The following is a 25325-nucleotide window of genomic DNA, read 5'->3' on the forward strand; positions in this document are numbered from 1 at the left end:
ATGGCCCCAGCAGCGGCGTCCGGCGGCAGCAGCCTGCCCAGCGGCTTCGCGGTCCTCACCACCTTCCCTGACCTGCTCTTCATCTTCGAGTTTGTGAGTGGTTCGCGGCTCGCGCCGGGGTCGGGGGAAGTGTCGCGGGGACCGGGCCGGGCGTCTCCGCCTGGGCGCTGAGCCCTGGGCGCTGCCCCGCTGCTCCGGATGGGGCATGGGAATACAGGCAGGGGCGTCAAGGGCTCGTTCTGGACACCTCCTCCCCTGGCGCCTTGAGCTCCGTCTAGACCCAGGAAAAAGAAGGAAGCCACCCCAGGAATTGGGTGGGAAATCTAAAAAGCGAAACCCGGGTCAGGTACTGGAGACGGGTGAGGATCCACTTGTTGCGCGCAGGTCCCCAAAGCCGCACGCGGGACCCTGTTCCTCACGCGCCACGCGGGGCAAGTTCATCTTCTGGGCTGGCCATGCTGGAGGACAACGTCCGGGTCGTGGGGAGTCTGGAGAGCCCAGACTTTCCTTCGGAGATGATCTTGGGATTTTTTTTTTTTTAATTGGCCAAAGAAACCCACGGTTTGGAGACCGTGGGTGAGTGCCCGTAGGAAGCGCTGAATCCGATAGTTTCTCTTCTGGCCTTCAGGTTGCTAGTTCGGAAACAGCCGGCGACCACTTTGATTTGGGAATGCTTAAACAGAGAGCTATTTACCCCTCTGTAGTTATTCAGCCGGCGTGGAAGTGGGGAGGGAGGTGCTGGGGAGCCTGGCGAGAGAGGGCCTGGCACCCCAGCTGACCTTGAGCTGTGGAAAGGCTTTGGCGCCTGTGTTTTTTCCTGCCGCCTGCGCAGGAACCCCAAAGCCCCCACCGTGACTGCTTCCTACTGTGGACTCCAGGTAGCAAGTGCTCCTTTTGTGTGTGTGTGGGGGGGGGAGAAGGGCGGGGGCCTGTGCCAGACTCCTTCAGCCTTAGCTCCCTAGCGCACTGGTCCTTTCCAGGGCTAGTTTCAGGACAAGGACTCCTTCCCCTGGTGCCCCCAAGAGTTGACTGGGAAAGAAGATGTCAGAACTTGCCTGGTTAAAGGGGGGCTCCTTGTCTGAAGGGAGGCAGGGGGCTGAGGCTGCATCAGGGACCACCCCTGGTGGGCTTGGAGAAGGTGTCTGACAGCCTGAGTATGACGAAACTTGTGTTCAGAGAGGAGCCCAAACTTAGTCTCTGTGGAGCGACCAAATCTTGAGGTCAGCCAGAGCCAAGGATCTAGAAGAATAGTGGCAAGCGCAGAGTCTTGCCCTAGCAGAAGGACGCCCAGGTCCACAGTGGGCAAGAGCTGACCTAAGGTCAGCCAGGAGTCAGCCCACCCCCCACCCCAACAGCAACTGGTCCATGGTCACAACTGCAGGGCAACATACACACAGGGCTGACCTCTACCCCCATGTCCCCTGGTGCCCACTGGAACATTCTTTTCCCAAGTGGCTTATCTGAGTGCTTCGATCAGCTCTTAACTTGTGCTGGCACACTGTTGGACTTGTGGACATGCAGTGTCCAGGCCCTGGGTATAACTAATGGGTTGTTCCCTCTGAGCTTGCTGTGTTGTAGAAGGCAGTTTTATGACCCAAAGAGCTTTATGGCCCGAAGTGATGGAGACAGAGAGCTTTTCCTTTTATTTTGTTTTCAGCAAACAAAATCTCCCTGGTGTTTTCCAAATTGCCCTAATGAGTGGCTTGCCCTGCCTTTGTAGATATTGAGGGGCATCATGTAGATATTGGGGGGCATCACGGCAAGAATCATGGGGAGAAGGCCCCAGTTGGGCTTCCTGCGTTTGTAAAACTCAGGCGCACCCCTTCTCCTCGCCCTCCCAAGAGCTGGGCTCAGGTCGTGGGCAGGTGCCATGGGCCTGGCCTCACAGAAGAAAGACTTCCCAGCGCTGCCAGCCTCCTCTTAGAAACACACCTGGGGGTGGGGGAAGAGGCATGCTGCCGAGAGTGGGAACAGCCCCGGGGGCACAGGGAAGGCAGCAGGATCCCACCGCGCACCAAGTGAAAGAGACAGTGCCGGCATCTCGGAGTCATGTGCGCGTGTATCCAGCAGTGGAGACATGCTCCTGCAGGGCAGTTTTTTGTGCCGTCACCCATCGCCACATCACTTCCCCCGAAGTCCCAGAGGGTTCACCTGTCACTTCCAACTCCCTTCCTCTCTAGACGGGGCGTGGTTGGCACACAGAGAGCCTGGCAGGTCGTAGCCCTCTGTTGCTCTCTGCATGGATTGTATATGAAAATCACCTGTGGACCTGACACATGGAGAAGAAAAACAGCAGTTCCTGTCCAGGATGTACACATCTTCTGCTTTCCCACTTGTTCCCACATTGATGTTTAAAGGGTTATTCCAGTTCACACACACTCCCAAGGGGGACGAGTGGGAGAAAGATGAGACTCTCTGCCCCTGTAACAAGTTACCATCTCGGAAGCCCACAGGGGCAGCTCTGCTCTGTCCTGTAGGGTCGTTCTGAGTCAGAATGGACCGATAGCTGGGGGATTAAGAGCAGACCGAGTGAGAGGCCAATGAAGCATAAACGCAGGACCCCCACTTACTTGAGCCGCTTCAAAGACCCTACTTCATTTCATATTCCTCCTAAAGAAAGAGCCTAAATTGTATACGCTGCAGGTTAACCCCAGTCCCTCCGTGTCTGCCAGTCAGAGTGCAGGAATGTCCCACGGGTGGCCATCCTTACCACATGTGCCAACATCCAACTTAGTAAGTTTCTCCTCACCCAATGGGCGTGAGATGCGCGACCATTTGGGAAACCTGCAGCCAGCAAGTTGAAGGTTACTCACAGTTTGGATTCCCATGCCTGGCTTCCTTAGAACCTGGGAGGTTCCGGTGTCAGGCGGAGAGCCTCCCTTTCAAAGCCAGCAGGGTGGAGCCCTGCTCCACTCCCTGGCCAGGAACACTGCCCACTGGCACAGGCTAAGGTGGTGACTCAGGGTGGGGTATGGCAACCTTATCCTGACCCAGCATCCCTGCTCCAGAGTTTAAGACTGAGGCCTTTCTCTGTTGCCCCAGGGAGCCTGGCATACAGTCCCCGGGGAAGAGAGGCTGACCCCACATGGCCAGCACAGGTCAGTGACCAAGCTTGGCCTTCCCTGGCCATGACCACTGACTCCGGCCTCTGCTTCCTCTGCAGGCCCCTCTCTGTCACTGTGTAGAAAGGGGCACAGACTCCACCAACCTGCTCTCCTTTCCTCCTCTGTACAGGAGAGGAAAGGATTCTAAGCCCATGTCCCTCGGGATCTTGTTGGCCAGATTTGAGAAGTGACTTTTCCAGTTTTTCCAGAACCCGCAGGCCTGCTTTGATCAGGCACCAGTGGCTTTGAACTGTTCTCTAGAAGCGGTGAAGTGTGATGCTGGGGGCTCAGCGTGGCCACAGGTCAGCCCTACACATAGCGACAGGGTGCTTGTGACCAGACGAGCCAGGTACATGAAAAAGCATGGCTTGTACCCTTCTCAGAGGTCATTGCACCACTTAGTAGGCACAGGGATAGCTCCAGAAGCGGTTACGTGGGCTCTTTCTGCTCAGCAGCGCTTGGCCGGATGGCTCGCCGCGACCTTATGCACAACAGTGGCCCCGCACTGGCCATCCTTACAAGTGAGCTGCTGTTCTGGGAGGGCCCATTGTTGCAGCCGCTGTGTCAGTCCATCCTGTTGAGGGCCTTCCTCTTGGCTGATTCGCTTTACCAAGCACTGTGTCCTCCAGTACTCTCTCCCGATAATGTGTCTACATTTAACATAGAAAACAAATGGCAGCATGCCCATACACTAGAATGCTACCCCGTGCTACTCAGCAAGAAGAATAAGCAAATATGTGTAACAACATGAATGAATCTGGGCACACACGGTAGGTTAACACGGGGCTGGCCAGTGTTAGCAGTGTGTTTGCGCTGACACCACCGAGCCAGAAAGTGAGAGGAGTGTGCCCTGGGCTGCAGGCAATGGTGTGCCAGCCGAGGCTGTCCTGTATCGCCTTCAGCATGCTGGCTGGACTTTGAAAAGAGTCTAGGACCTGTTTCCCGAGGAAGAGCCACCTGGGGCCTGTCCTGACTCTATGGAGCCAGTCAGTCTTGAACTGCATGGGGCTGGCTGGGGTGAAGGGGGGAGGCTCCTAAGGCATCCAGTGCTGAGCTCCTGATTTCCTTGCAGGAGGACCTGGTTAAATTCCACCCCCAGACACAGCCCATCCAGGACTTTATGCCAGGTCATCAAGTATCAGACTCCAGACAGGATGCTTTGGCCCAGGGGGCCAGGAGGTGCTGAAGACCCACCACCACCACCACCACCTTCCAGCAGATGCTGTCCTCCAGGGCTGGATGAGCGTGGACTGACTCCCCTTGCCCATTTCAGATGGTTCCAGGAACAAGACCCTGGGGGCCAGGGCAGAATTTTCCTGGGGTACTGGGCTGGCATTGATTCTTGGTCACACTCAGCTCCAGGCTCTCTGCACTAAGAGTTAATGTTCTACCCACTATGGGGCAAAGAAACCCACAGTGTTCTATCAGTTTATTGCACGGAGGCCCTAAGTCCTGAGAAAAAGATACAGGAACTAAAAGAAAATGTCATCCCTTTCTATAACACACTGATTGACGCGGGCAGTAAGAACAGAAGGCCCTGTGCCTCCAGCTCAGCGCACCTGAGAGTCCACCCAGAGTGGACGGAGTACAGCCGGGTGGAGGAGGAAGGAGGAGAGGCTAGAACCAGAAACTCCTGGGTGCCTCTCTGTAGGAGACCTCTGAACAGGGCAAGGCATGCTAGGGTTCAGGTGTGGACACTCCAGGAAAGGACCACTGCAGAAGCACAGGAGCTGAGGCAGACGGTCCCCGCCACCTGTAGCAGGAGTGGTGGGTGCTGCGAGAATGAGGGGCCCAGGAATAGGCCTGCAGGCCTGGGCCCGCCCAGGAGGGCAGCATGCACTTGGGTGTCCCAATCACCTGATTATTTCTGATTTCAAGCCACAGCCCTTGGTATGATTTACCTCTGAAAGAACAGAGCCCATTGCAGACTGCTTGTGCAGCATGGCGGGTGGGGGAAGGAGAGGCCTGCGTCCTGGGTGGTGGGGGGCTCCCTCTGATGCTTTCTTCTAGTCCTGGCCCAGGGGCAACTGGGAGCCGAGGTGAGGGCTGATTGGAGTCCCTTCTCCCCTCCAGGGTAGCCACGCTCTCTAATGTTTTGCGTATTCTCACAGCAGCCTCTCCTGCCACTTCCATCGACTCGATGGAGATTCCATGGCCAACTATCAGTGGGCGTTGGAGGAGTGGGTGGGCCACTGGCCTGTTTCTGCATCAAGAAAACGGGGAGGTAATAGGACCCACACCCCAAGGGTCGCTGGGAGGATTTAGGCACCCTGGTGGTGCAGTGGTTAAGCACTTCGCTGCTAACCAAAAGGTGAGCTGGTAGAACACTTCCTTTGCCCCACAGGAGGACAGGTGTGGCTGTCTGCTCCTATAAAGGTTTCCTCCCAGGGAACCCCATGGGCAGGTCTCCCCTGTCCCACGAGGTCGCCTCGAGCGGAATGCACTCAGTGGCAAACAACATGCACCCAGCTTTGAAACAAGGGAACCGACTAGTCGCGACTGCTTAGCAACTTCAGGTACAATTATTGTTAGCTGACTGATAACTCAAAAGCCTGCTGGGAGGTCAGCTGGCCAATCTGTGCTAATGGGGCGGTGGGGGGCAAGAGGCAGGGGGCTGCACCAGGCGGATTCCTCCCCCCTCTTGCCTGACAAGCCCTTCTCCTATACCGCTAGAGGGCTGGCTGTGGGAGACAGAGAGTTGAGCAGACTGGGTTTGGGGGGAGTGGATGGGGCTGTGGAGGGCATACTGGACTTGTCCTCTGGGGTCACAGAGTGCTGCACCCGGCCAAGGGCTGCCATTCTCAGACACCTCCATGCCTTCTCGCACCCAGGAGGAGCGACGGAGGGATGACATGAGATGTCTCCTCTTTGGGGCGCTGGCCCTGGCCTGCCTGATGACCCCATCTTGCCTCTGCCTTAGAGGTAGGGTGCTTCCTGAGCCTCTTGTGGGTTCCACCCTGCCGCCCTAGTGCCAGGACAGGTGGGGCCAAGCTTTGTGAATTCAGAGTGTAGCCCAGGTGACTGCATTCGCCCGGGGGCCCAGGAACCAATTATCTCCGGTGTGGGATTAGAGCTCCAAAGTGATTTGTCATCAGTTGTAGGGCATTAGCTGTTGGTCTCAGGTGGGGATGGGGTAGGTGGGTGGTAGGCAGCTTCCAGCACAAGCGTGTACCGTTACCACCCGTTACCACCCGCAGCCTCCACCCTGCCTGGTCGCTCCGTCGAGAACTGGGCACCCTTGGTCCCGCGCACGCTATCAGGAGGGTCTTGGTGGAGTCCCTGGGTGATGCCGATCATTCATACATGCAGCTGCTACCTGAAAGGTGGGCCAGCTGAGCCCACTCAAAGGCACCGTTTAAGGAAGGCCTGGTGGACTGCCTCGGAAAGATCAGCCATTGAAAGGCTGGTGGAGCGCAATTCCACAGGACGCACACCGGGCTGCCAGGGGTGGAGCGGACTCCGTCGCAACTGGTTGGCTAGTTGGTTGGTTGCAGAAAGGGAGGCACCCAGCTTTGATGGCTTGGTTTGTTTTGTTTTTCTAAGGCCTCACTGCCTGGTGAGGAGTCACAAGGAGTGCTCTTTGGTGAAGATGGGGTGGTGGGATGTTGAAGACTAAGTCCTCTGATCACCAGGCCCTGTCTTAACCATCACCTCCACCTGGAAGCCCACCTGACAGCACCCCCTCCCAGGCACTCAGGGCCTGAGGGCTGGCTCCTGGCGCTCTGAGACATCTCTTCTCCCTTCTGAGAGCGGGCAGGCAGGCAGGCATTGGTAGGAAGGAGATTGGGACCTAGCTGCCCTGCTGGGTTAACATGAACCAATCACAAGATGGACCCTTGAGATAGAGGGTGGGAGTGAAAATGATGATGATCATTCCAAAGAGAGGGCCCCCTCTTCCTCCCCCTGGGACCCTGGAGTGGGGTGCCGGTCTCCTGGTGGGGTGTCTGCAGCTGTTTTGTCGGTCTGCTCTCCACATGACTAACCTACTAGGCGGCTCCATCCATGCCTTTTCTTTTCCGGGTACTGCGGCCACTCCTGTTTGGTCTAGTGTTTCCGCTGGTTTCGTCTTTTACAGGTGGCTTACCTAGTATTTTTTCACAGCACCTCCTTGTGTCTGTTTACTCTCCTGGGTAAAGCTGCTGGGCAGAGGCCTGGCAGGCAAAATTTTCCATCTCAACGGGGCCACACCGACCCCAGAACTCCAAGCCCTCATTCATTCAAGAGCCAGAGAGCCGCAGCTGGCTGGTCAGGGAGAGGAGTAGGACATTGGTGACCATGTAGCCGGCTGGTGGCGCAGAGCTGTAGAAGGTGCAGTGGAGAAGGCCTCTCTGAGAACCGAGGGTCAGTAGGATTCCAGGCTGACCAGGGAGGGACCGAGGGCCACTGGGGATGTAGCAGGGCACATGGGCAGGTGGGAGTGCATCAGCAGGCCGTGCCAGGGGGTCCCTTCCGGGTCATCCCCTCCCGCTCCACAAACTACAAACCACAGACCCAAGCCAGGCCCTTGGCTCTTGGAATCCCCAACTCTATCTCCCACTTTACTAATAGACCTGGGACTCCCTGTGTCCTGGTCTCGGACCAAACCCAAAATCAAACTCACTGGCATTGAGTGGATGCTGGCTCCTAGTGAGCCTGTAGGACAGGGTACAATTGCCCCCTGTGCGTTTCTGTGACTGAAACTCTTTGTGGGAATAGAAAACCCCGTCTTTCTCCCAAGGAGCAGTTGGTGATTTCAAACTATAGACCTTGTGGATCACAACTTGCAATTGCTATGCCACAACTTGCAATTGCTATGCCACCGGGGTTCCTGGCGGGGGGGGGGCATGCATAACGGCACCCGCTGGAGGAAAAGAGCTCACGGATGGCTCAATGCCAGGGCTTCTCAATACCACTCCTGGTGCCCCCTTGGGAGTAGCCCCAGAGCCCAGACTCCCAACAAGCTGCCCTTTCAGTTAGCAAAGGGAGTAGGGCAGCCCCTACAGAGACTTTTTGACTCCCTGTCTACTCCATTGCATCAAAGGAGTGGAGACCATGCAAATGATCAGGGCCCATCCATATCCAGGGCAGAGATGTTTAGCTGATCACCCTCACTGACACCCCCCCCACCCACCCAACCCACCCACTCTTATCCCTGCCAAATGTATACCCTGCTCCTGGTGAACCCAGAGCTACCCAGTGGGGTCTGGAAGAGAAAGGGTGTGAAAAGTATGATGTGATGCTATTGATTAGCCTTAGTCTTTGAATAAAGCCTGCCCCAGAGCCACCCACAGGCCCGCTCCTGTGAGTCAAATGAGTGGATGGATGGAAGGATGGATGAGTGGGTGGATGGGTGGGTGAGTGGAAGAGAGGGAGAGGGGGAAGGGATGGGGAAGGAGGAAGGAAAGAAGACTGGCAGGGGGTAGGCGGGCTTTCCTCTCGCTTGCTGGGTGCTGAGTTCCTCCGGCTGAGGAAGGCGGGCTCATCATGTAAGGACTGGCGCAGGTTGGACTGTGCTTGCTTCCTGTCACCTCTGCTTCTCAGGCCTGTTTTCTGAAGAGCTTGGGGAACAGGGAGGACCTTGGGGGAAGTTTTCAGGGTCCTTGGGTCTTGAGTCTTCCCCTCTGAACTCCCTTTCTGCACACTTTCCTTTCCCCTGGGTGTTCAATGTCCTCTTGACTTCGCCTTGGCTCCAAAGCCTGTTCTTTGATATCATGTCCCCCCTTTGCAGCAATAGGGACTGAGAGAGAGAGAGAGAGAGAGAGAGAGAGAGAGAGAGAGAGAGAGAGAGAGAGAGAGAGAGAGAGAGAGAGAGGAAGGAAGAAGGAGAAAGAAAAGAAGATAATGCCCCCTACCCTCTACCTAACCCACAACAAGTCATATTTTACAGTGAACACAACTTTGTTGTTGGCCTCTGTAGAGTCAAGGCCTGACTCATGCCAACCCCAGCCGCACACGGTCTAGTGTGCAGCCTGGTCCACTGTGGACTGGACCATTGGGGTCCACAGGGTGCTCATTCACTCGCTTCCAGAAGTAGATCGCAGGTCTTTCATCTGAGTCCATCTTGGTCTAGAAGCTCTGCTGACGCCTGGCCCCCAGCACAGAAGCGCACTCGCCTCCAGTGAGGAACAGGTGACGGCTGCCCAAGAGGTGCATTGACTGGGAACGGAACTGTGGTTTCCCACATGGAAGGCAAGAATCCTATCGCTGAACCACTGCCACCCCACCACGCAAACCTCCCAGCTATACACAGTCTGCTGGTGTTTCTCTAGAGCACACAGTTCTTCTTGTGCTGGTCCAGTTACCTCCACAAAAGGAGATCTCCTCCTGGCCTGAATGAAATGACCCTCGACTGCTAGACCACTTCGGTGATTAGATCGCTAGCAAGAACACAGATAGGACGTGGAGCTCTGCGCAGCTAGGACAAGTCTGCATGTGCCTTCTGGCTGGCAGGGCCTACTCTTCCCTCCTGGTGAAATGATTTTCACTCACAGAACCAAGGAGAGGATGGCTTAGCATGGGGCGCTCAGCTTGTGTTCCGGCTCCAGTTCCTTTTACTCAGGAAGAGAAGTCAAGGCACAAACCCCTGCTCACGTGTGTCTGCAGGAGCTCCCAGTCCACTCCTGGCTCTCTGGGAATTCCAGTGCTTGGCTCTGAGGCATACCTCACGAGGTGTGTCTGGGCCTTCCTGGCTCACATCATGACAAAGAGTCTTTGCTTATGTGGACACCCACCCACCCAACCCCCCCACTTCAATATCTTGACAATTTGAACAAATCTTATGATGGACTTCACGCAGCAGCTGCACGGCAGGAACACTGGGGGGATGGGACTGGAGAACCCTTTCACAGAAACCCTGAAACCCAGCGTGCATCTCAAGAATGTATCCGAGAATTCCTTCTTCTCCCTTTGATAACCAAAGCTTATTGTTTCAGGGACGGCTTTCCTCAGAGTTCCACAGCCTTTGTGTTTTCTTCTGAAGAAGGCCAGCAGATTTGTATCAGCGTTCTGTTCTGCGAGATCACAGGTCTTTCTCTTTCTGATGGCTTTTGAAGTTATGTGTATTTTTTAACTCTGCGTTCCAACAAGGTTTGGATTGGAATCTCAGCTGTGCTGGATGGAATGAAAATAGAGTACTCTGATTCTCCGGCTCAGGTGGAGGGGTGCTTTCAGGGACCTCAGATCACCCGGCTCCAGCCCCACCCGCCCCAGTCATAGACAGTGAGGCTGTATTCCAACATGTAGGGGGCTACTAAGGAGGAGGGGCTGTCTCACGTTCAATAGCAAATGAGGTCTCCAAGCTTGAGGAGGGGAAAGGAAAGGGCCAGAAAGGGAGGAGAGGGCAGGGGAGGGGAGGGGAGGGAATGCCTGCTGACATGCACCAGGAACCAGGCAGGGTCTTTGCAATGGACCCACGTCTTCTTCTGACTGGCACGAACTCTGCGAACATCACCCACAGGCTTACATGATGAAAGCCTGCTACCAGGCAAAGGACCGGGATGTGTGTTCCTGGCCCGAGTTGCTTCCTTCCGGCACTGGGCACGAGATCTGGGTATTGGTACACTTTGAAAGGTGTCTCTGATGCTGATGTGCATTCCGGTCTGAGGACCAAAAGGTGCTAGCCCAAGTCCTACCCTGGGACTCTGGGATCCAGAGAGAGAGAGAGAAAACCCAGTCCAGTCCACATGATTGAGCTCTGAGGCCACCCAACCCAGAGCCATGTATCTGAGGCCACCCTTTCCAGGTGATCTCTGTGACAACCATGTGACCAAACCACAGCAAGACGGTCTTCTGGTTGATGCTGACTCCTGGTGACCCTGTAGGACAGAGGAGAGCTGCCAGGATGAGTTTCACTCACTGTCATCGAGTGAATGCCACTCCTGGTGACCCTAGGGGACAGGGAAGCCTCTGAGGCTTTCCAGAATGGACTCTTTACAGGAGTGGGAAGCAGGTTGGGCAAAGGGATGGTAGATGGCTGGCTTGTTGATGGAAATGAACCGAAGACAAAGTGCTTCCCCTTCCGTGAAGAACGTTTTCCAGTCCCACCTCTGAGCGTTTGCTGCCTTCAGCAAAGAGCCACCTAGAGTTTTCTTGAAGAGGGAGACGCTCGCACCCTCACCTACTCCCTTTGCGCTCAATAAATATTTGGCTGGCGTGGTCCCAGGGCCAGGAGGGAGTCGATGGCTCACTGACCCAGCAGTGCCTTATCGCCCTGGGTGCGGATCTATTTGCTCTCTGTACACTTGGGAGATGGAGTGGGTTGGACCCCCTGTGATTCACCCTGCACACACCCCAGCTCTGGGCTTAGCAGGCCCTGGTGGCTGCTCTGGCCTTCGGCTGTGTCTCTGGGCTCCCGATCCCTCTAACCCCACCTCCTGCCACTCCCCGCTCACCACATTGTGTGTCCCCAGCCCTCCCCGGCCCTGGAAGGCCACTCCTGAGCCTTTGGCCCGGTTAATGAATTAAGTCTATCTTTTAACACCGTGGCTGCCGCAAGGGGCTCAAGCAGGTAGGAGTGCGAGGATGGAGCAGGGTCAGGCAGCGTTTGGTCTGTTGTACACAGGAATGCTATGGGAGGAGGGGGCCCACGTGTGACCTAGCCCCAGTGGAAGGAGCCTTTGTTCAGCATCTCCCTTCACACCCCCTCCCCCAGGGGAGCTCCACTGAGGAGAGTGGAAGGAACGTGCCCCAAGGGAAAGGACATGGCTCAGTTGGCAAAGCCGGACCATGGAGCTGCTCTGTTTCCAGCACGCTGCTCACAGGTGTCTGGTCAGGAACACAGTCTCTGCTCCACTCAACCTTGTCTTCCTGCTCTCCCTCCTCCTGGTCCCCTCAGCGTTGTTCCGGACCAGCCTTCCAGTTGCTCACCTGTGGCTTCCTTCCTGGAGCAGTTGCTGCCTGGGCAACTCCTGGGCAAGGCTGTACAGAAAGCCTCCTGTCCAATCTCTTGGGATGAAGATCTGTTTTGAAATCTCGTTGTATTTCTGGGACAGGAGGGACTGGTAGCGTCTTTCCTGTAAGAATTTCCCTGGGAGCGGGTGGCTCCATCGCTCTTCCTGGCTGGGAGGCTCCTAAGAGAGAGATGAATGCCCCTGAAATGGTAGAAAGGTTAGGCTTGGATGACAGAGGTAGTTTGTCAAAGTTCCCTTAAGAGGGGATTTCTCACCTGGAAACATTTGTTGCTGCTGCTGGGGCGGCTGTTAGGTGCCACTGAGTCCGTTCTGTGCACAGCGGAAGGAAACACTGCCTGGCCCTGCACCACACACGCTCACCACTGTTCTGAAGCTGTGAGCCCCTTATTACAGCCACCGTGTCCATCCAGCTCGTTACTGGTCTTCCTCTTCTTCTCCACTTCACCAAGCGTGATGTCCTTCGCCAGGGACTGGCCTCTCCACATAACAGGTGCAAAGTACGTGAGACACAGTCTCACCATGCTCGCTTCTGAAGAGCATTCTGGGTGCACTTCTTCCGAAACGGATTTGCTTGTTCTTGTGACAGTCCATGGGACTTTCGATAGTCTTTGCCCACGCCATAATTTTAACGCGTCAATTCCTCTGTGGTCTCCCTTATTCGTGGTCCAGCTTCCCCATGCAGACGAGGAGAGTGAAATCAGCAGGCCTTCCGTCTGGCGCACCTTCTCAAAGTCGCATCCTTGCTCTTTCACGCTTTAAAGAGGTTTGGGGCAGCAGATTTGCCCAATGTAATTCCTCCTTTGACTTCCAAACTGCTGTTTCCATGAGTGCTGATTATCGATCCAAGTAAAATGAACTCTTTGACCACTTTCATCATTTCACCATCTCTCATGATATTGTTTATCGAAAACATTAAGGTAGGTTAAATAGGCCATTCACAAGAATCCGCATATGATATGATTCCCTTCATATGAAAGTCCGGCATCAGAAAATCTATCGTAGGTGGTATAAATAGTTAACTCACTTGTTGCTAACCAAAAGGCTCTCGTTCACCCAGAGGCGACTTGAAACGCCGAGCGATCTACTTCTGGAAAAGCAGCCACTGAAAAGCCATGGGGCCTCCACGTGTCAGAACCAGCCTGATACCCGGTGGCCACGGCTGTGGTCTGTAGAGACAGAGGTGCATTAGGGTGGCCGGGCGCCAGGGAATGAAGATGGAGAGAGAGGCTGGTAGCTCAAGACCATGGGGTTTCTTCTTAAGGGATGCAAAAGTCCTTTCTAAAATCCAGTGGAGAGTACACTTTAAATGGATGAACTGCATAGTATATGAGTTACACCTCAATAAAGTTGCTCTTAAGAAAGAAACACTGGAGATCTCTCTGCCATTCCATTCATATGATTCCATTAGAAAGCCTACCACTAAGAGAAGCCAGGCAAAGAAAGCCATTCAGCACAACCTTTAAAAGAGCCATCTGTGAGCCCAAGACACACGTGTGAGATAAGCCTCTCCGGTGGCCTCCCTCTTTCCATAATAGCGGGAGGGAAGAAACCAGTCACCACGCAGAGTGCCCTGGAGAGAAGACACCAGGAGACCCACAGGGTAAACCCGACTTGAACGGTTAAAACCTTGTCAGTACATCCCCTGATGCACACTGTTTTCAGCATTTTCTATAGTTTTGGGTTCACATTTGGGATTTATCTCATCTCAGTGGTATTTGGTCTTTGGGGGTGACCCGCTTGAATTTTTGTTATATGTTTTTCTGTTTTTCTATATATGAAACCCGGGATTGATGAGCCTATAGGGACAGCAAGTAGAAGAGGGATTTCTAGGGGATAGTGTGGTGGGGGTGGTGGGAGGGGAGGTTAAAGGGAAGCTGATGTCAGGGAGTTCAAGAAGTAAAAGAATGTCTTGAAACACGTTGTGGTAGCCACTGTACAATACTGCTTGAGGTGACTGAACTGTGGAACAATATGATATCTGTATTAGCTCCAATGGTGTGCCCAGAGATAGGGTGGGGCCCCAAGGCCTGCCCAAAACTCAGGGGGTTGAGCTGAACACAGGGTGGGCCTTGTTCTTATGGACAACTATGGGAAAGAATCTTACCCCAGACTCTAGACATCTGCCTGAAAGTGTGTGTGTGTGGGGGGGGGGGGGTACGAGTGTGCATGCACCTAAGCAAAAGAAGAGAGAATAATTTCCAAGGAGCTGGATCATAGTTTTCACCACATTGATAAAATATAAACCCCCAAGCAAGTCAAAAGTCCCAACTAACCTTGAGGTTTCCCTCCATACTGGCTCAGAGCCAGGGCTGTAGCCGTGTCTAGCTCACTGCACACGTGGGACTCCGGCAGGTCCTGGCGTACAGTGTCTTTCCGAATGACTTCCTCTTACTTTTCCTACTCTTACTTGTCTGTATCGTCTGATTTTTATCTTTCATTTCCTTGTTGAGCACAGATCTGCAAGTGCTTTTGTGAAAGTACCCGTGGAACAAAACTGGGACTCCATCACCCAAAGCTCTCACTGTGCAGAGGTCATAAGATGATGACTCCCAGGTCTCCTGTGCAATTGTTCTGCTTCTAAAAAATACCTGTGTGGTCAGGTAATGCCCTAGTGCTGTGATTTCATGGCATCTGGGGCTTGCACCCAACTTTTGAGTGCTTCCAGGGCGCATGCTGGCTGTACACCTTCCCAGACAGAATTGTTTGTGTTTCTGGCAGTACTTGGCACTTTCAGTATTCTTCACCGACACTGTTATTTGTTTGTTTGTTTTCTGTAAGCAAAGAGCTGCAGATATACACTCAGCACACAGAAAGAAAGAGACCGCCAGACACTACTAAGGCAGGGGTTCTCAACCTTCCTCATGCCGCGACCCTTTTATACAGTTCCTCATGTTGTGGTGACCTGACCCCCAACCATAAAATTACTTTTGTTGCTAACTCATAACTGTAATTTTGCTACTGTTATGAACCTGGGTCTCGACCCACAGGTTGAGAGTCACTGTACTAAGCCCTCTCTGCAGTGGGCTGCTGGGCTAGGGAACCAGAAGGAGAGGAGAAGGGAGCCAGGCTGTTTGCTGGATACTTTTTCCCCCATCTCCTACTGAGCATTTACACCAGTCGGAAATCAGCTACGTTGAACTATTTTTTAAACTAATTTAAAAAATAATAAACAAAGGTGTGGCATTTTAAATCTCCACTCAGAAGGAAGAGGGCATGAATCTTGAACTAAGTACATGTGAATTCAGATTCCATCTGCCCAGTGTCCGCCAGCCACCCTGCTGCCCCTCAGCCCCACTGTGTTCAGTATCCATGCCTAATGGCTCTCTGAGACTCAGGCCCATGGGTCACTCCGGGAAGGGTTTCCCTGCTTAGGTCTGTTCCCCCCGGTCTTCCCTGTCAGGGTCGCCATGCTAAAACCTTAGGCCCATCCTGCGTGAATGCCAGTGTCACGTGACTCCTGCCTGTCTCTGTCCTTCTCTCCTGGCCCACAGCCTTCCTCACATTGGCCCACCTCCCCTAAGCCCCTGGGATCGGACACATGGGTGCCATTTGGTTTCCATGCTTTTGTCCCTGACCCTCTGCTCCAAGTGTCCATGTGCAACCCAGCCCCTTCCTAGACAGCTCTCTCCTGGAACCCAGTCAAGCCTCCTGGGTCCTGGACCTCCGTACCTGTCTCCCCTGTGTCCCTCGGGGGGTACCCCTCCTGGTGGCTCCTGCAATCTGCACGCGGCCTGCCCTTAGTAAGTGGTGAACTCACTGGCGACTGAATGGGGGCTGGGAGTTGACCGAGAGCCTAACGCAGAATGGCCGTGGACAATCCTGAGCCTGGACTCTCCCTGGTCATGACCCACATCTCCGGCCACACAGCGAAAATGCAAGTGGAAGGCAAAATGGGAAATGATTCCACAAACCAGGATCTGAGTGGCCCCTCCTCAGATTTGCCATGTGCAGTTTCCACCCGGGCACTGATGGCAAACTGGGAAATGATTCCGGAAACCAGGATCTGAGTGCCCCCTCCTCAGATTTGCCATGTGCACTGATGGCCTCCGATGCATTTGACGGCTAATTTCTCTCGAATCATTCGATCACTAACAGGAAAATGAAAACCAAGCCTTTGGATGTTGGCCTTCGCCTGCCCTTGCTTGGCCCTTCCCCCTCCCTCGGAGAAGCCACGGAGGAAGAAGAGAGTCGCCTTCTCCCGGAGGCACGCTGTGGTCTCTAGTGCCGTGTCCACTGTCTAGGAGCACCGCAGGCTCGCTGGGCCTCACCTGGGCTTCCGTGACACAGGGTTCTCCCGGCTCACACACAACTCACGCTTCTTCTTTAGCGTGCTCGAGTCTAGCCACCCTGTTCCTCAATAAGACTCTGAAGGCCAATTAACTCTTGGACACGGGTACACATCTACGTGGAGCTCCCTTTGTCTCACAACAGGAAGTCTGGAGTCGGCGAGACAGACCTCACTCCCACCACGAAGAACACCATTGTGTAACCATTACACGAGCCGTTACCTGAATGTGTTTGTGCCAAGTCTCACAAGGGAGATGGACAGGACTTTCCAAACGCAAATAAAGGAGGAACCTAGTTTACACGGGTCACCTTGGATGGGCAGGAGGTGACCAGGCAAAGGATACTTCAGAAAGGGTGGTGCCCCAGGCCAAGCTCTCTGGCTGGTCATGAACCTCAGTGCTCCTCTCCTTTCATGGTGCACTCTGGTGCCTTCTAAGGCCCAGTCCTGCCCCTCTGTCCTGGCCCCGCGTGGAGAAAGCTAAGAATCTGTTTAGTCAGAGAGGCAAGTGTGGATGAAATCAATGTGCAAATCTGCTCGTAGAGCTGCCCCACATTTTCCATTCCATTGATTCTGATTTCATTGATTTCACTTTATTTTTTTAACACCATACAATGAGTGCGATGCCCTGTCACATGCCTCCAGCCAAGCTGAACGTCATCAGTACAGGGATTCTTCTGGTGCCAGATGCCACCTGATTCATTAGGCCTGACTTGGCTTTGATAAATGCAGGTTCTTCATTGCATGCATTCCCCCAGCCCCCTCTCATTCCAATGTGGTTCTCTCCTGATGATTTCCCATCAGGTGGGTGCATGAAGAGCCTGGTGTGAGAAGCAGGTACGGAGCACTGAAAACCCACTCGTGTTCACCCCACAGAGGACCCAGGAGCAGCCCCGCTTGGAGGCCCTCAGAGCCTCACTGCAAAGCTGGCTGCACAGGCACCCCAGCTCACCGAGAGCACGGTCCTTGTCTGGCTCTGGACAGGCCGGTGAGGCTGAGCCGAGTCTCCATTGGGACAAAGAAGGCCAAGAGAAGGATAACAAATCCTGGCTTGGGTTCCCGTGGGCTGAATCCCCCAGTGGGGTGTGTAAGTGTGGTTATGAGGTGTGTTGCTGGCTTGTGTTTTTCTTTGAACTCTCTGGGCTCACTGATCCCTGAGGATATCAACCCTGGTGTCTTCCAGAGAACCATGGGGGGTTGCCTCGTTGATGCCCATCACAGGTCACCCAAGGAAACGGGGCTGAACTGGAACCTCCTCCCCCAACCCCAGCTGTGGTAGCCAGGCCACTGCTTGCTAGGGAAATAAAAAAAATTTTTTTTAGGTCCCTTGCCATTTAGTCGATCCTAATTCATGGTGACCCCAGGTATTACAAAGGACAGCTACTCCATCCACTTGGCTATAATCTTGACAGAAGCAAATCACCAGGTCTGGCTTCTGAAGTGCCTTTGGCTGAGTTTGAACTTAATGGTCAACTGGACATCGGTTGGTAGTCTAGGGATGCTCATGACATAGCGTGGTGAGTTTATCTTTTCAAGTAAAGATCAAATTATCTGGCAGTTATCATTTCTGAAGTGATAAGATATTTATTTTTATATCATTTTATTGGGTGCTCTTACAGCTCTTGATTTAAAAAAATCATTTTATGGGGGCTTGTATAAGTCTTATCACAATCCATACATCTATCCATTGTGTCAAGCACATTTGTACATATGTTGCCATCATCATTCTCAAAACATTTTCTTTCTACTTGAGCCCTTGGTATCAGCTCCTCTTTTTCCCCTCCCTCCCCCACTCCCACCTTTGTGACCCCTTGTTAAATTATAAATTGTTATTAATTTCATATTTTATACTGACCACTGTCTCCCTTCCACCGAGGTTTTCTCCCCCCCCCCTTCCTCTCCCCACCTTCCCCCAACCCTTTTGGTTGCTCCCATTTCTGTTCCTGAGGGGTTTATCTGACCTGGATTCTGTATATCATGATCTCTTATCTGTACCAGTATATATGCTCCGACCTAGCCCACAGTGAAAGGCAGGATTGGGGTCATGATTGTGGGGTGTGAGGAAGCCTCAAGGAACCAGAGGAATATTGTGTATTTAATTGGTGCTATACTGCACCCTGGTTGACTCCTCCCTTCCTTATGACCCTTCTGTGTGGGGAGGCCCCATTGTCTACAGACGGGTTTGGGATCTCAACTCCAATCCCTGCTTCTTCTTAACAATATGTTTTTTGTTTGTTTTGTGTCTTCTGCTGTCTGCTACCTGATCCTGTCAATACCTCATGATCGCACAGGCTGGTGTGCTTCTTCCGTGTGGGTTTGTTGCCTCTCTGCTAGATGTCCGCTTCAATCCTTTAAGACCCCAGATGCTATATCTTTTGATAGGCAGGCACCACCAGCTTTCTTCACCACATTTCCTTGTGCACCCATTTGTCTTCAGCCATTATGCCAGGAGGGTGAGCATCACAGAATGCCAGATTGGTAGAACAAAGTGTTCTTGCATTGAGGGAGGACTTGAGCAGAGGCCCAATGTCCGTCGACTTCCTCAATGTTTTGCCTTATAAATAAATATCTACAGGGCCAATATCTCTATTTTTATGAATTAATATATTTACATAAGTGCATGCTTTGCTTCCTAGATCTTTCCTGTTTCCTTTGACCTTTCTCCTGCCCCACCATCACACTCGCCATTCTTCTGCCTCTTAGTAATGGCTCTCAGCTAGATTGCTGGTGCTCCAACACCACTGGAGTCTCTATGTCCTCCTCATTGTTGATTTTAATTCCCTAGTTGTTCCCCTGTTTGCTCCCTGCTCCCTTCCCCTACCTCCTCCTACCCCCCCCCCCAAAAAAAAAAAAGTCCTTCCGGAACCTTTGGTCCTGTTGCTTTCTCCTAGGGCTTGCTTCCCATGCCTAAGAGATAAGATATTTTGGTAGATAAGAAAGTATGATCTTAGAATTAAGGCTAACTCTTCCCATGATAATACTGGATGACCTAAGACTTCTGTGGGATGACAAGTCACTTAACTTGCATGTGCCTTGATTTCCTTATCTGACAAATGGGGATAATCGCAATATCTCTCTTGTGGGGTTGTGGTGTGGATGGACTGAGTTAACCTGTGCAATATGCTTAGGGAAATGCCGAGCATAGGATAAGTGATATGAAGTCACCTAGGGCTATTTGACAGGTGGATGGATGCATAGATACCAGGGCTTCAGGCTGATTCATCCCAGTTCTATCAGGGATGTCAAAGTGAAATGGAACAGACCCAATTTTTATAAAATGTGGGTAAACTGGAGTGGAAGAAAGTTCCATGCTAGAAACTTGAAGCTTCCTCCTAGAACAGAGCACAAGGGCAGTACGTGTGTGACATAGCAACCAGATCTCTTGATGGGCACAGTCAGAGACAGTGGTGCCCAGCTCAGAGATGGAGGTTCATTGTTTTGAATATATATCACTCTCTGGAGTCCTGACAAATATCGTTTCCCACATCAGGCTACCAAAAGGTCTAACTATAGCTCTTCTTAGTCTCCCATTCCAGTGTTCAGTATCATATTTTCCTGTACTGGTTATCATTCCAATACGCCCACAATGTACAAATTCAGGTCTCTTCCAATTTTGCTGTGGAGGCCATGACGAAACCAGCTCAACCACTTGAAGTCCTGATAGATACAAAGATTGTGTGTGTGTTTTGAATGAAAACAAGAGACCAGGTCTTTGAAAGGCTGAGATTGGAGACCCAGCCTAGGGTTCTGGAAGGGGAGATAAAAGTGTAACTTTTGCTAAGGAAAATGTCTGCCACCGCTCTCTGCCCCGCTCCAGTTTTCCATTTGTCGACATTGCCAGGGACCTGCTGTGGCACCTGGTCTGCAGCCACTCCAGGCTTGGGCTTGTCTCTGAGCCCGGCACTCACCCTCCATCTCTCTCTCTGCAGATCTTCGGTGGCCTGGTATGGATCCTGATCGCCTCTTCCTTAGTGCCCATCCCCCTGATCCAGGGCTGGGTGATGTTTGTCTCTGTGTTCTGCTTCGTGGCCACCACGGCTCTGCTCATCCTGTACATGATCGGTGCCCACGGTGGGGAGACTTCTTGGATCACTCTGGTGAGTCCCAAGCTTGGTGGATAGTGGGTAAAGGGGCTTGTAGTCTCTCTCTCTCTCTCTTTCTCTCAGCTTGCTTTCCCCATACTGGGGGTGGCTACCCTCACCTACATTCCCAGGCTAAGCAAGCCCAAGCCCTCAGCTCAGAGCTGTCCCCAGCAACCCAGAGCTCGCTTCAGCACAGAAACCACAAGGAAGGGTGGAAGGGTCAAGGGTGGTTTCGGTTGACTTTGTGATGCTTGTTGAACCTGTCCTGCTTTCTCCTGCATGACTGCCCTTCTGCGTGGAAAACAAGCATCCTAGCCTTCCCTCCTAACCCCTGCCCCCGCCAGGTGCCCCTGGGAACCTCCTGTCACCCACGAGCGCTGGCTGGTGCTGTCTTAAGGGAACACCATCTTTGAGGGTAGAGTCAGACCCCTCTGGACAGCTCCAGGGGACTGGCCTTAGCGCTTCCATGGTGAGACCGCACTTACCACCCACCCCATCAGCCTCCGACTTTTAAAGCAAGTTTGCTGGAGAGAGACTGGGCAGGGGAGTTGTCCAATGGTCTCTATTCTGTATAAAGTCTGCTTTGAGGGTCCATGAAAAGGGGAAAGCCCACCATGGCACAAGCAGTTTGCGATCTGCTGCTAACCAAAACATTGGCAGTTCAAACCTGCCAACCTGTCCCACAAAGGGCTGGCATCTTCCCACTAAGATAACAGCCAGGAGCCCCTACAGAGCAGCTCAGCTCTGCGACACGTGGGGTCCTCGAGATGGATGGACTCCCTCAGCAGCAGGGACGAGACACCTGCATGCTACCTACCACGGAAGGGCGGGGGGGCCGCTGGCCGGCCTTGCCCTCTCAGAAGCTCGGAGACTGAGACTTTAGAAATCCCCTCCAAATCAGAACAGCAAAACAGACCCTGTTTTAGTTCCCAGAGCCCAGAAATAAAATAAAACAAACAGCCGAACAATGGGAGGACGTGGATCTCTCACCCCACACTGGTCACCCGGCCTGCCGCATCCGAGCCAGGCCTGTGAGCATGTATGACCCATCTCGGGCCCAGGTTCAGGCCTGCTTCACCTGCACCCTCATACCCTCACCCCTGACTTGATCCCCCTTTGAGAGGAAGTGGCATCCCTTCGCCATCTGGCTTTGCCACCAAGTCAATTCCAACTCACAGAGGAGAGAGTAGAACTGATCTGTAGGGTTTCCGAGTTGACCAATATTCAGGGCAGCCTCCTCTTCCTCCCATGAAGTGGCTGATGGGTTTGAACCCCCAACCTTAAGGTTAGCAGTTTCATGCCTTGCCACCGCACCACCAGGGCTCCTGCAAACCTAGCACCCACCCCTGGCACTTGTTAGCCGGCTCGCTGTGGAGGAGGGCCCAGTGCTCCTCTCAGACAGAGGGACCTCAGGGGGTAGGGCTCAATGGAAATCGAGGAAGATGAGGGAAGGGCCTGAGCCATGCAGCGTGGGGGCAGGGTCACAGCTGCCCACGCACCCCATCTCCACATGGCAGCCTGGCTGTAGCTGTTCCTCTCCATCTCTGATGCCTCTTCCGACCCTGCAGGATGCCGCCTACCACTGTGTGGCTGCCCTCTTATACCTCAGCGCCTCGGTCCTGGAAGCACTGGCCACCATCACCATGCAAGAAGGCTTCACCTATAAGCATTACCATGAAAACATCTCTGCAGTGGTAAGTGCCCGACCCTGCTGGGCCCTGGGGTGGCCCACCACCCTGCATGAGTTTGTGCGTGGCAGCTAGCATCTCCCGCTGACAGCGGCGGGAGCAGCCGTTTTTGCTTCAGTTCAGTAGATTTCTAATGAAACACAGCCTTCCCCTCCCTTCTGAAGAAGCAAGAACCAAGGACAAGAAGTGCTCTGGCCCCCGGCTTCCTTCCTGTGGTGCCGGAGGCAGGCTGGGCTCAGGCATGTGAGCAGATGACGGCCATCCCCAGCCCTCAGAGAACAATCTCCTTTAAAGGTCTCTGCAGCCCTCCGACATAGACACTGTCATTGTCCCATGTCTTAGAAGGAGAACCTGAGCCCAGAGGCTGTGGAGAATTTGCCCCAAAGTCCCCCGTGGTCAGAGGTCACCCATGGCGGTCTCTCACCCCCACTCTCAGAACCAGTTCGGAGCAGGAGTCTATCTGGTTATGGCTGCTGCTCAGGTCTCCTACTGACACACCACTAGAAGCGGCACCCAGACGACCCCTCAAGTTTTGTCCTGCTTCACTGTGTGCCCCCGACACCCCCGAGAATATCAGCGGTCCTGGTGTCTGTCCGCCTTGAGCCATCTTGCTCGCTCCTGGATTTGCCGAATGGAAGGGCATTCTTCCGTGTCTGCCTTTTTCTCTCTCAGCCTTGTGTTGGTGAGATACCTCCACGCTGTTGGCTGTGGATGCCCTTCCTTTATTCGGCTCCCCGTGCTTCTGTTCCCTTGTCTGACCACACCGTCACCAGTTGATCCGTTGACAACGGCTTGTGCCTCCACATTTTTGCCAATTAAGTTGGGTGTGTGGGAGCATGCCTGTGCAGGGTCGGGAGTGTGCACAGCAGACGGAAGGATTGGGTGGAAACCACCAAGGTGAAATAGGAGTCAAGTTCATAACAGAGTCATGTCTATTCCAAACACCAGCTGTTTCCATTTGTAGGGAAGGAGGAGTCGGGTTTGCTCCAGGCTGTACCCCACATCCTGCCCACCCCCACACAAGGCCCTCAGACGGTCTTGGTGGCCAATCCAGGGGGTGTGGGGAGGCACCTCAAAACCTCCTCCCTTCTCTGACCAGCCCCTGGTCCCCTGGAAGCATCTGGCCTGCCCATTCCCTCCCATGATGAGGACCTGCTCAGAGCCGAGGTTCTCCCCGTCTCCATTGCCAAGTCCAGTGCTTCCATGCCAAAGGCGTCTCCAAGATTCGTGCGGATTGACTGAGAGGGGCTGGAGATTCTGGAGGGTGTAACCCCAATGGGCCATGGCGGCAGCAGTTTAGGGGCGAGGGATTCGGAAGAACAAAGTGTTCCCATTCATGCCACGGCTCTAAGAGTCCCCATTGTCCTATCTGGACCACACTTGGAAAACAAGTCTCAGTTTTCTTCACCCCTCCCCATCCCCCCACTCCCTCTGAGCACTTTGGGGCAACACAGCCGGGGTCCCTTCTCCCATGGCTGTGCTCACGTCTGGAATTCTCCAGTCAGAGGTCAGCTCCCCTGATGGGGGAGGCACTCTATGGGCAAGTACATCTGGGGGACTGCTGGCTCACGTACGACTGTTCCTTTCAGATGGGGTGCTTGCGGGTTCCAGATGAAGGCTCCTAAATTGGTTATTCAATAACCCGGCTTACTTGCCGCCTCTGGCCAGGGAGGGCCGTGGCTGCTCCTGTGTGGGGGCAGGGGGAGGGCAGACACTGTCCCAGCTGGTGTTGCTGGGCATTTCCAAGAGTCATGGAAGCATAGCTGCCCTACAGGCTGCGCCTGGATTGGAAACTCTTGACCCCACTCCCCAAGGTCGCCAAACCAGGTGTGGGTGTTTGACTGGGGAGCAGGCAAACCTGGATTGAGTCCCAGCAGCCAGAATGGGCGGGGGTGGTGGTGGAATAGACAGTGGCCAAGTGAAAAGGCCATGCCCGGACCCAGAAGGCCACATGATGACTGTTTCCCCTCTTTCTGAGGCCTTTGTTCCCAATGCCTGCCTGGGTGACTGGCTCTTCCCCACCGTTCGCCCAGCAAGCCCATTCCTTTTGGTAAGAGCTTAAAATCGCTCCTCCCACCCCCTGCCCATCACGTCCTGTTTCCCTGGCCCGGATCTGTGAAATGAAGAGCCCCAGAAGAATTGCTGAGGATGTCCAGGAGCATCGAGACGTTCACGCCAGTCAGGAAACCTTTTCCTCGCTGGGGCCCCTGGGATCTCGGCTTCTAAGGATGGGGGCAGTGGACACTGGCCTCCTAGGTGTGGGGGAAGGAGGGTTTCCCTGGAAGCTCACCAAGACTCACTTAGATATTTCTACTTGAGGGGCCTCGTTGGTGGGTGTAGGTGAGTCACTGGCAGCTCACAGAGACCCCAGCACTAAAACCCTGCCCAGCCCGAGCCCCACTCATCCTTGTTGCTGTGTGGAAGCACACTGTTGCAGCCACTGTGTCGGTCCATCTCATGCAGGGTCTGCCTCTTTGTCACCGACCCTCTCCTTCACCAAGGGACCGGGCCCTCCTGATAACATGGCCAAAGTAGCTGAGGCGAAGTCTTGGCACCCTCAGTCCTAAGGAGCATGCCGGTTGTACTCCTTCCAGTGGGCTGGCCCTACGTAATGTGGTTTGATGAGCAGGACGCCCATTTCTATCACACAGTTAGAGCCTAATAGATGATCCGGCCCCTGGGCCCTGGGCACATCCGGCATCTGGAGGAAAGGACGTCTGCAGTGACTGTGGGAGTCTTAGCACTCTGGTCCTTTCCGGGCTGTCGTCCCCCCGCAGTACCCTGGGACTAAGTGGTCAGGGCCGTGTGGAGAGCCCCGGGGCCACCCTTCACTAATGGTCACTTGTCTTGGTTTCAGGTGTTTGCATATGTAGCCACTCTGCTGTACGTGACCCATGCGGTGTTTTCTTTAATCAGATGGAAGTCTTCATAAAGCAGCGCAAGAATTTTAGCTGAAAGCCCAGACGGTGTTAACTGATTGGCCAGCCTTCCAGCAGAACTTTTTAGCATGCAGGAATGCTCTTGATGGGGAGGGGGGCGGGGACTTTTAAAAAAAGCATCATTCTACTTGCTATGATGTGAACGTGTTGACTCTCCCACGCACCTCACGTCCGGGGCTGGGGGCTGGCCGTGTTGTGCCTCCCACTGTTCATCTGTCTCTCTGGGATCATTCTCTGCTTGTGAAAGAGAGCCCCATAGGGACGGGGAGTGGGGACGCATCGAAGAGACCATAATGCAAAGAGGCCCCACCTCCCGCCCCACCCAACTGGCCCCTGCAC

At 53.8% G+C, this 25325-nt stretch overlaps 1 protein-coding gene across 4 annotated transcripts; it reads left to right on the top strand.

The window, feature by feature from the left end:
• MAL (mal, T cell differentiation protein (MAL blood group)) lies at positions 1–24979 on the top strand. Of its 4 annotated transcripts, XM_075563157.1 has the most exons (4): positions 1–93; positions 20207–20374; positions 21928–22053; positions 24905–24979. In XM_075563157.1, exons 1-4 carry the CDS (start codon positions 1–3, stop codon positions 24977–24979), a joined length of 462 nt encoding a protein of 153 aa, XP_075419272.1. The 4 variants fall into 4 exon arrangements, with proteins under 4 accessions (XP_075419272.1, XP_075419273.1, XP_075419274.1 ...); XM_075563158.1 differs by lacking the exon at positions 21928–22053; XM_075563159.1 differs by lacking the exon at positions 20207–20374.
• Positions 24980–25325: the final 346 nt, after the last annotated feature.

The sequence above is a fragment of the Tenrec ecaudatus genome, chromosome 11, assembly GCF_050624435.1.
Source record: "Tenrec ecaudatus isolate mTenEca1 chromosome 11, mTenEca1.hap1, whole genome shotgun sequence".
In the NCBI taxonomy this organism is placed as follows: Eukaryota; Metazoa; Chordata; class Mammalia; order Afrosoricida; family Tenrecidae; genus Tenrec; species Tenrec ecaudatus.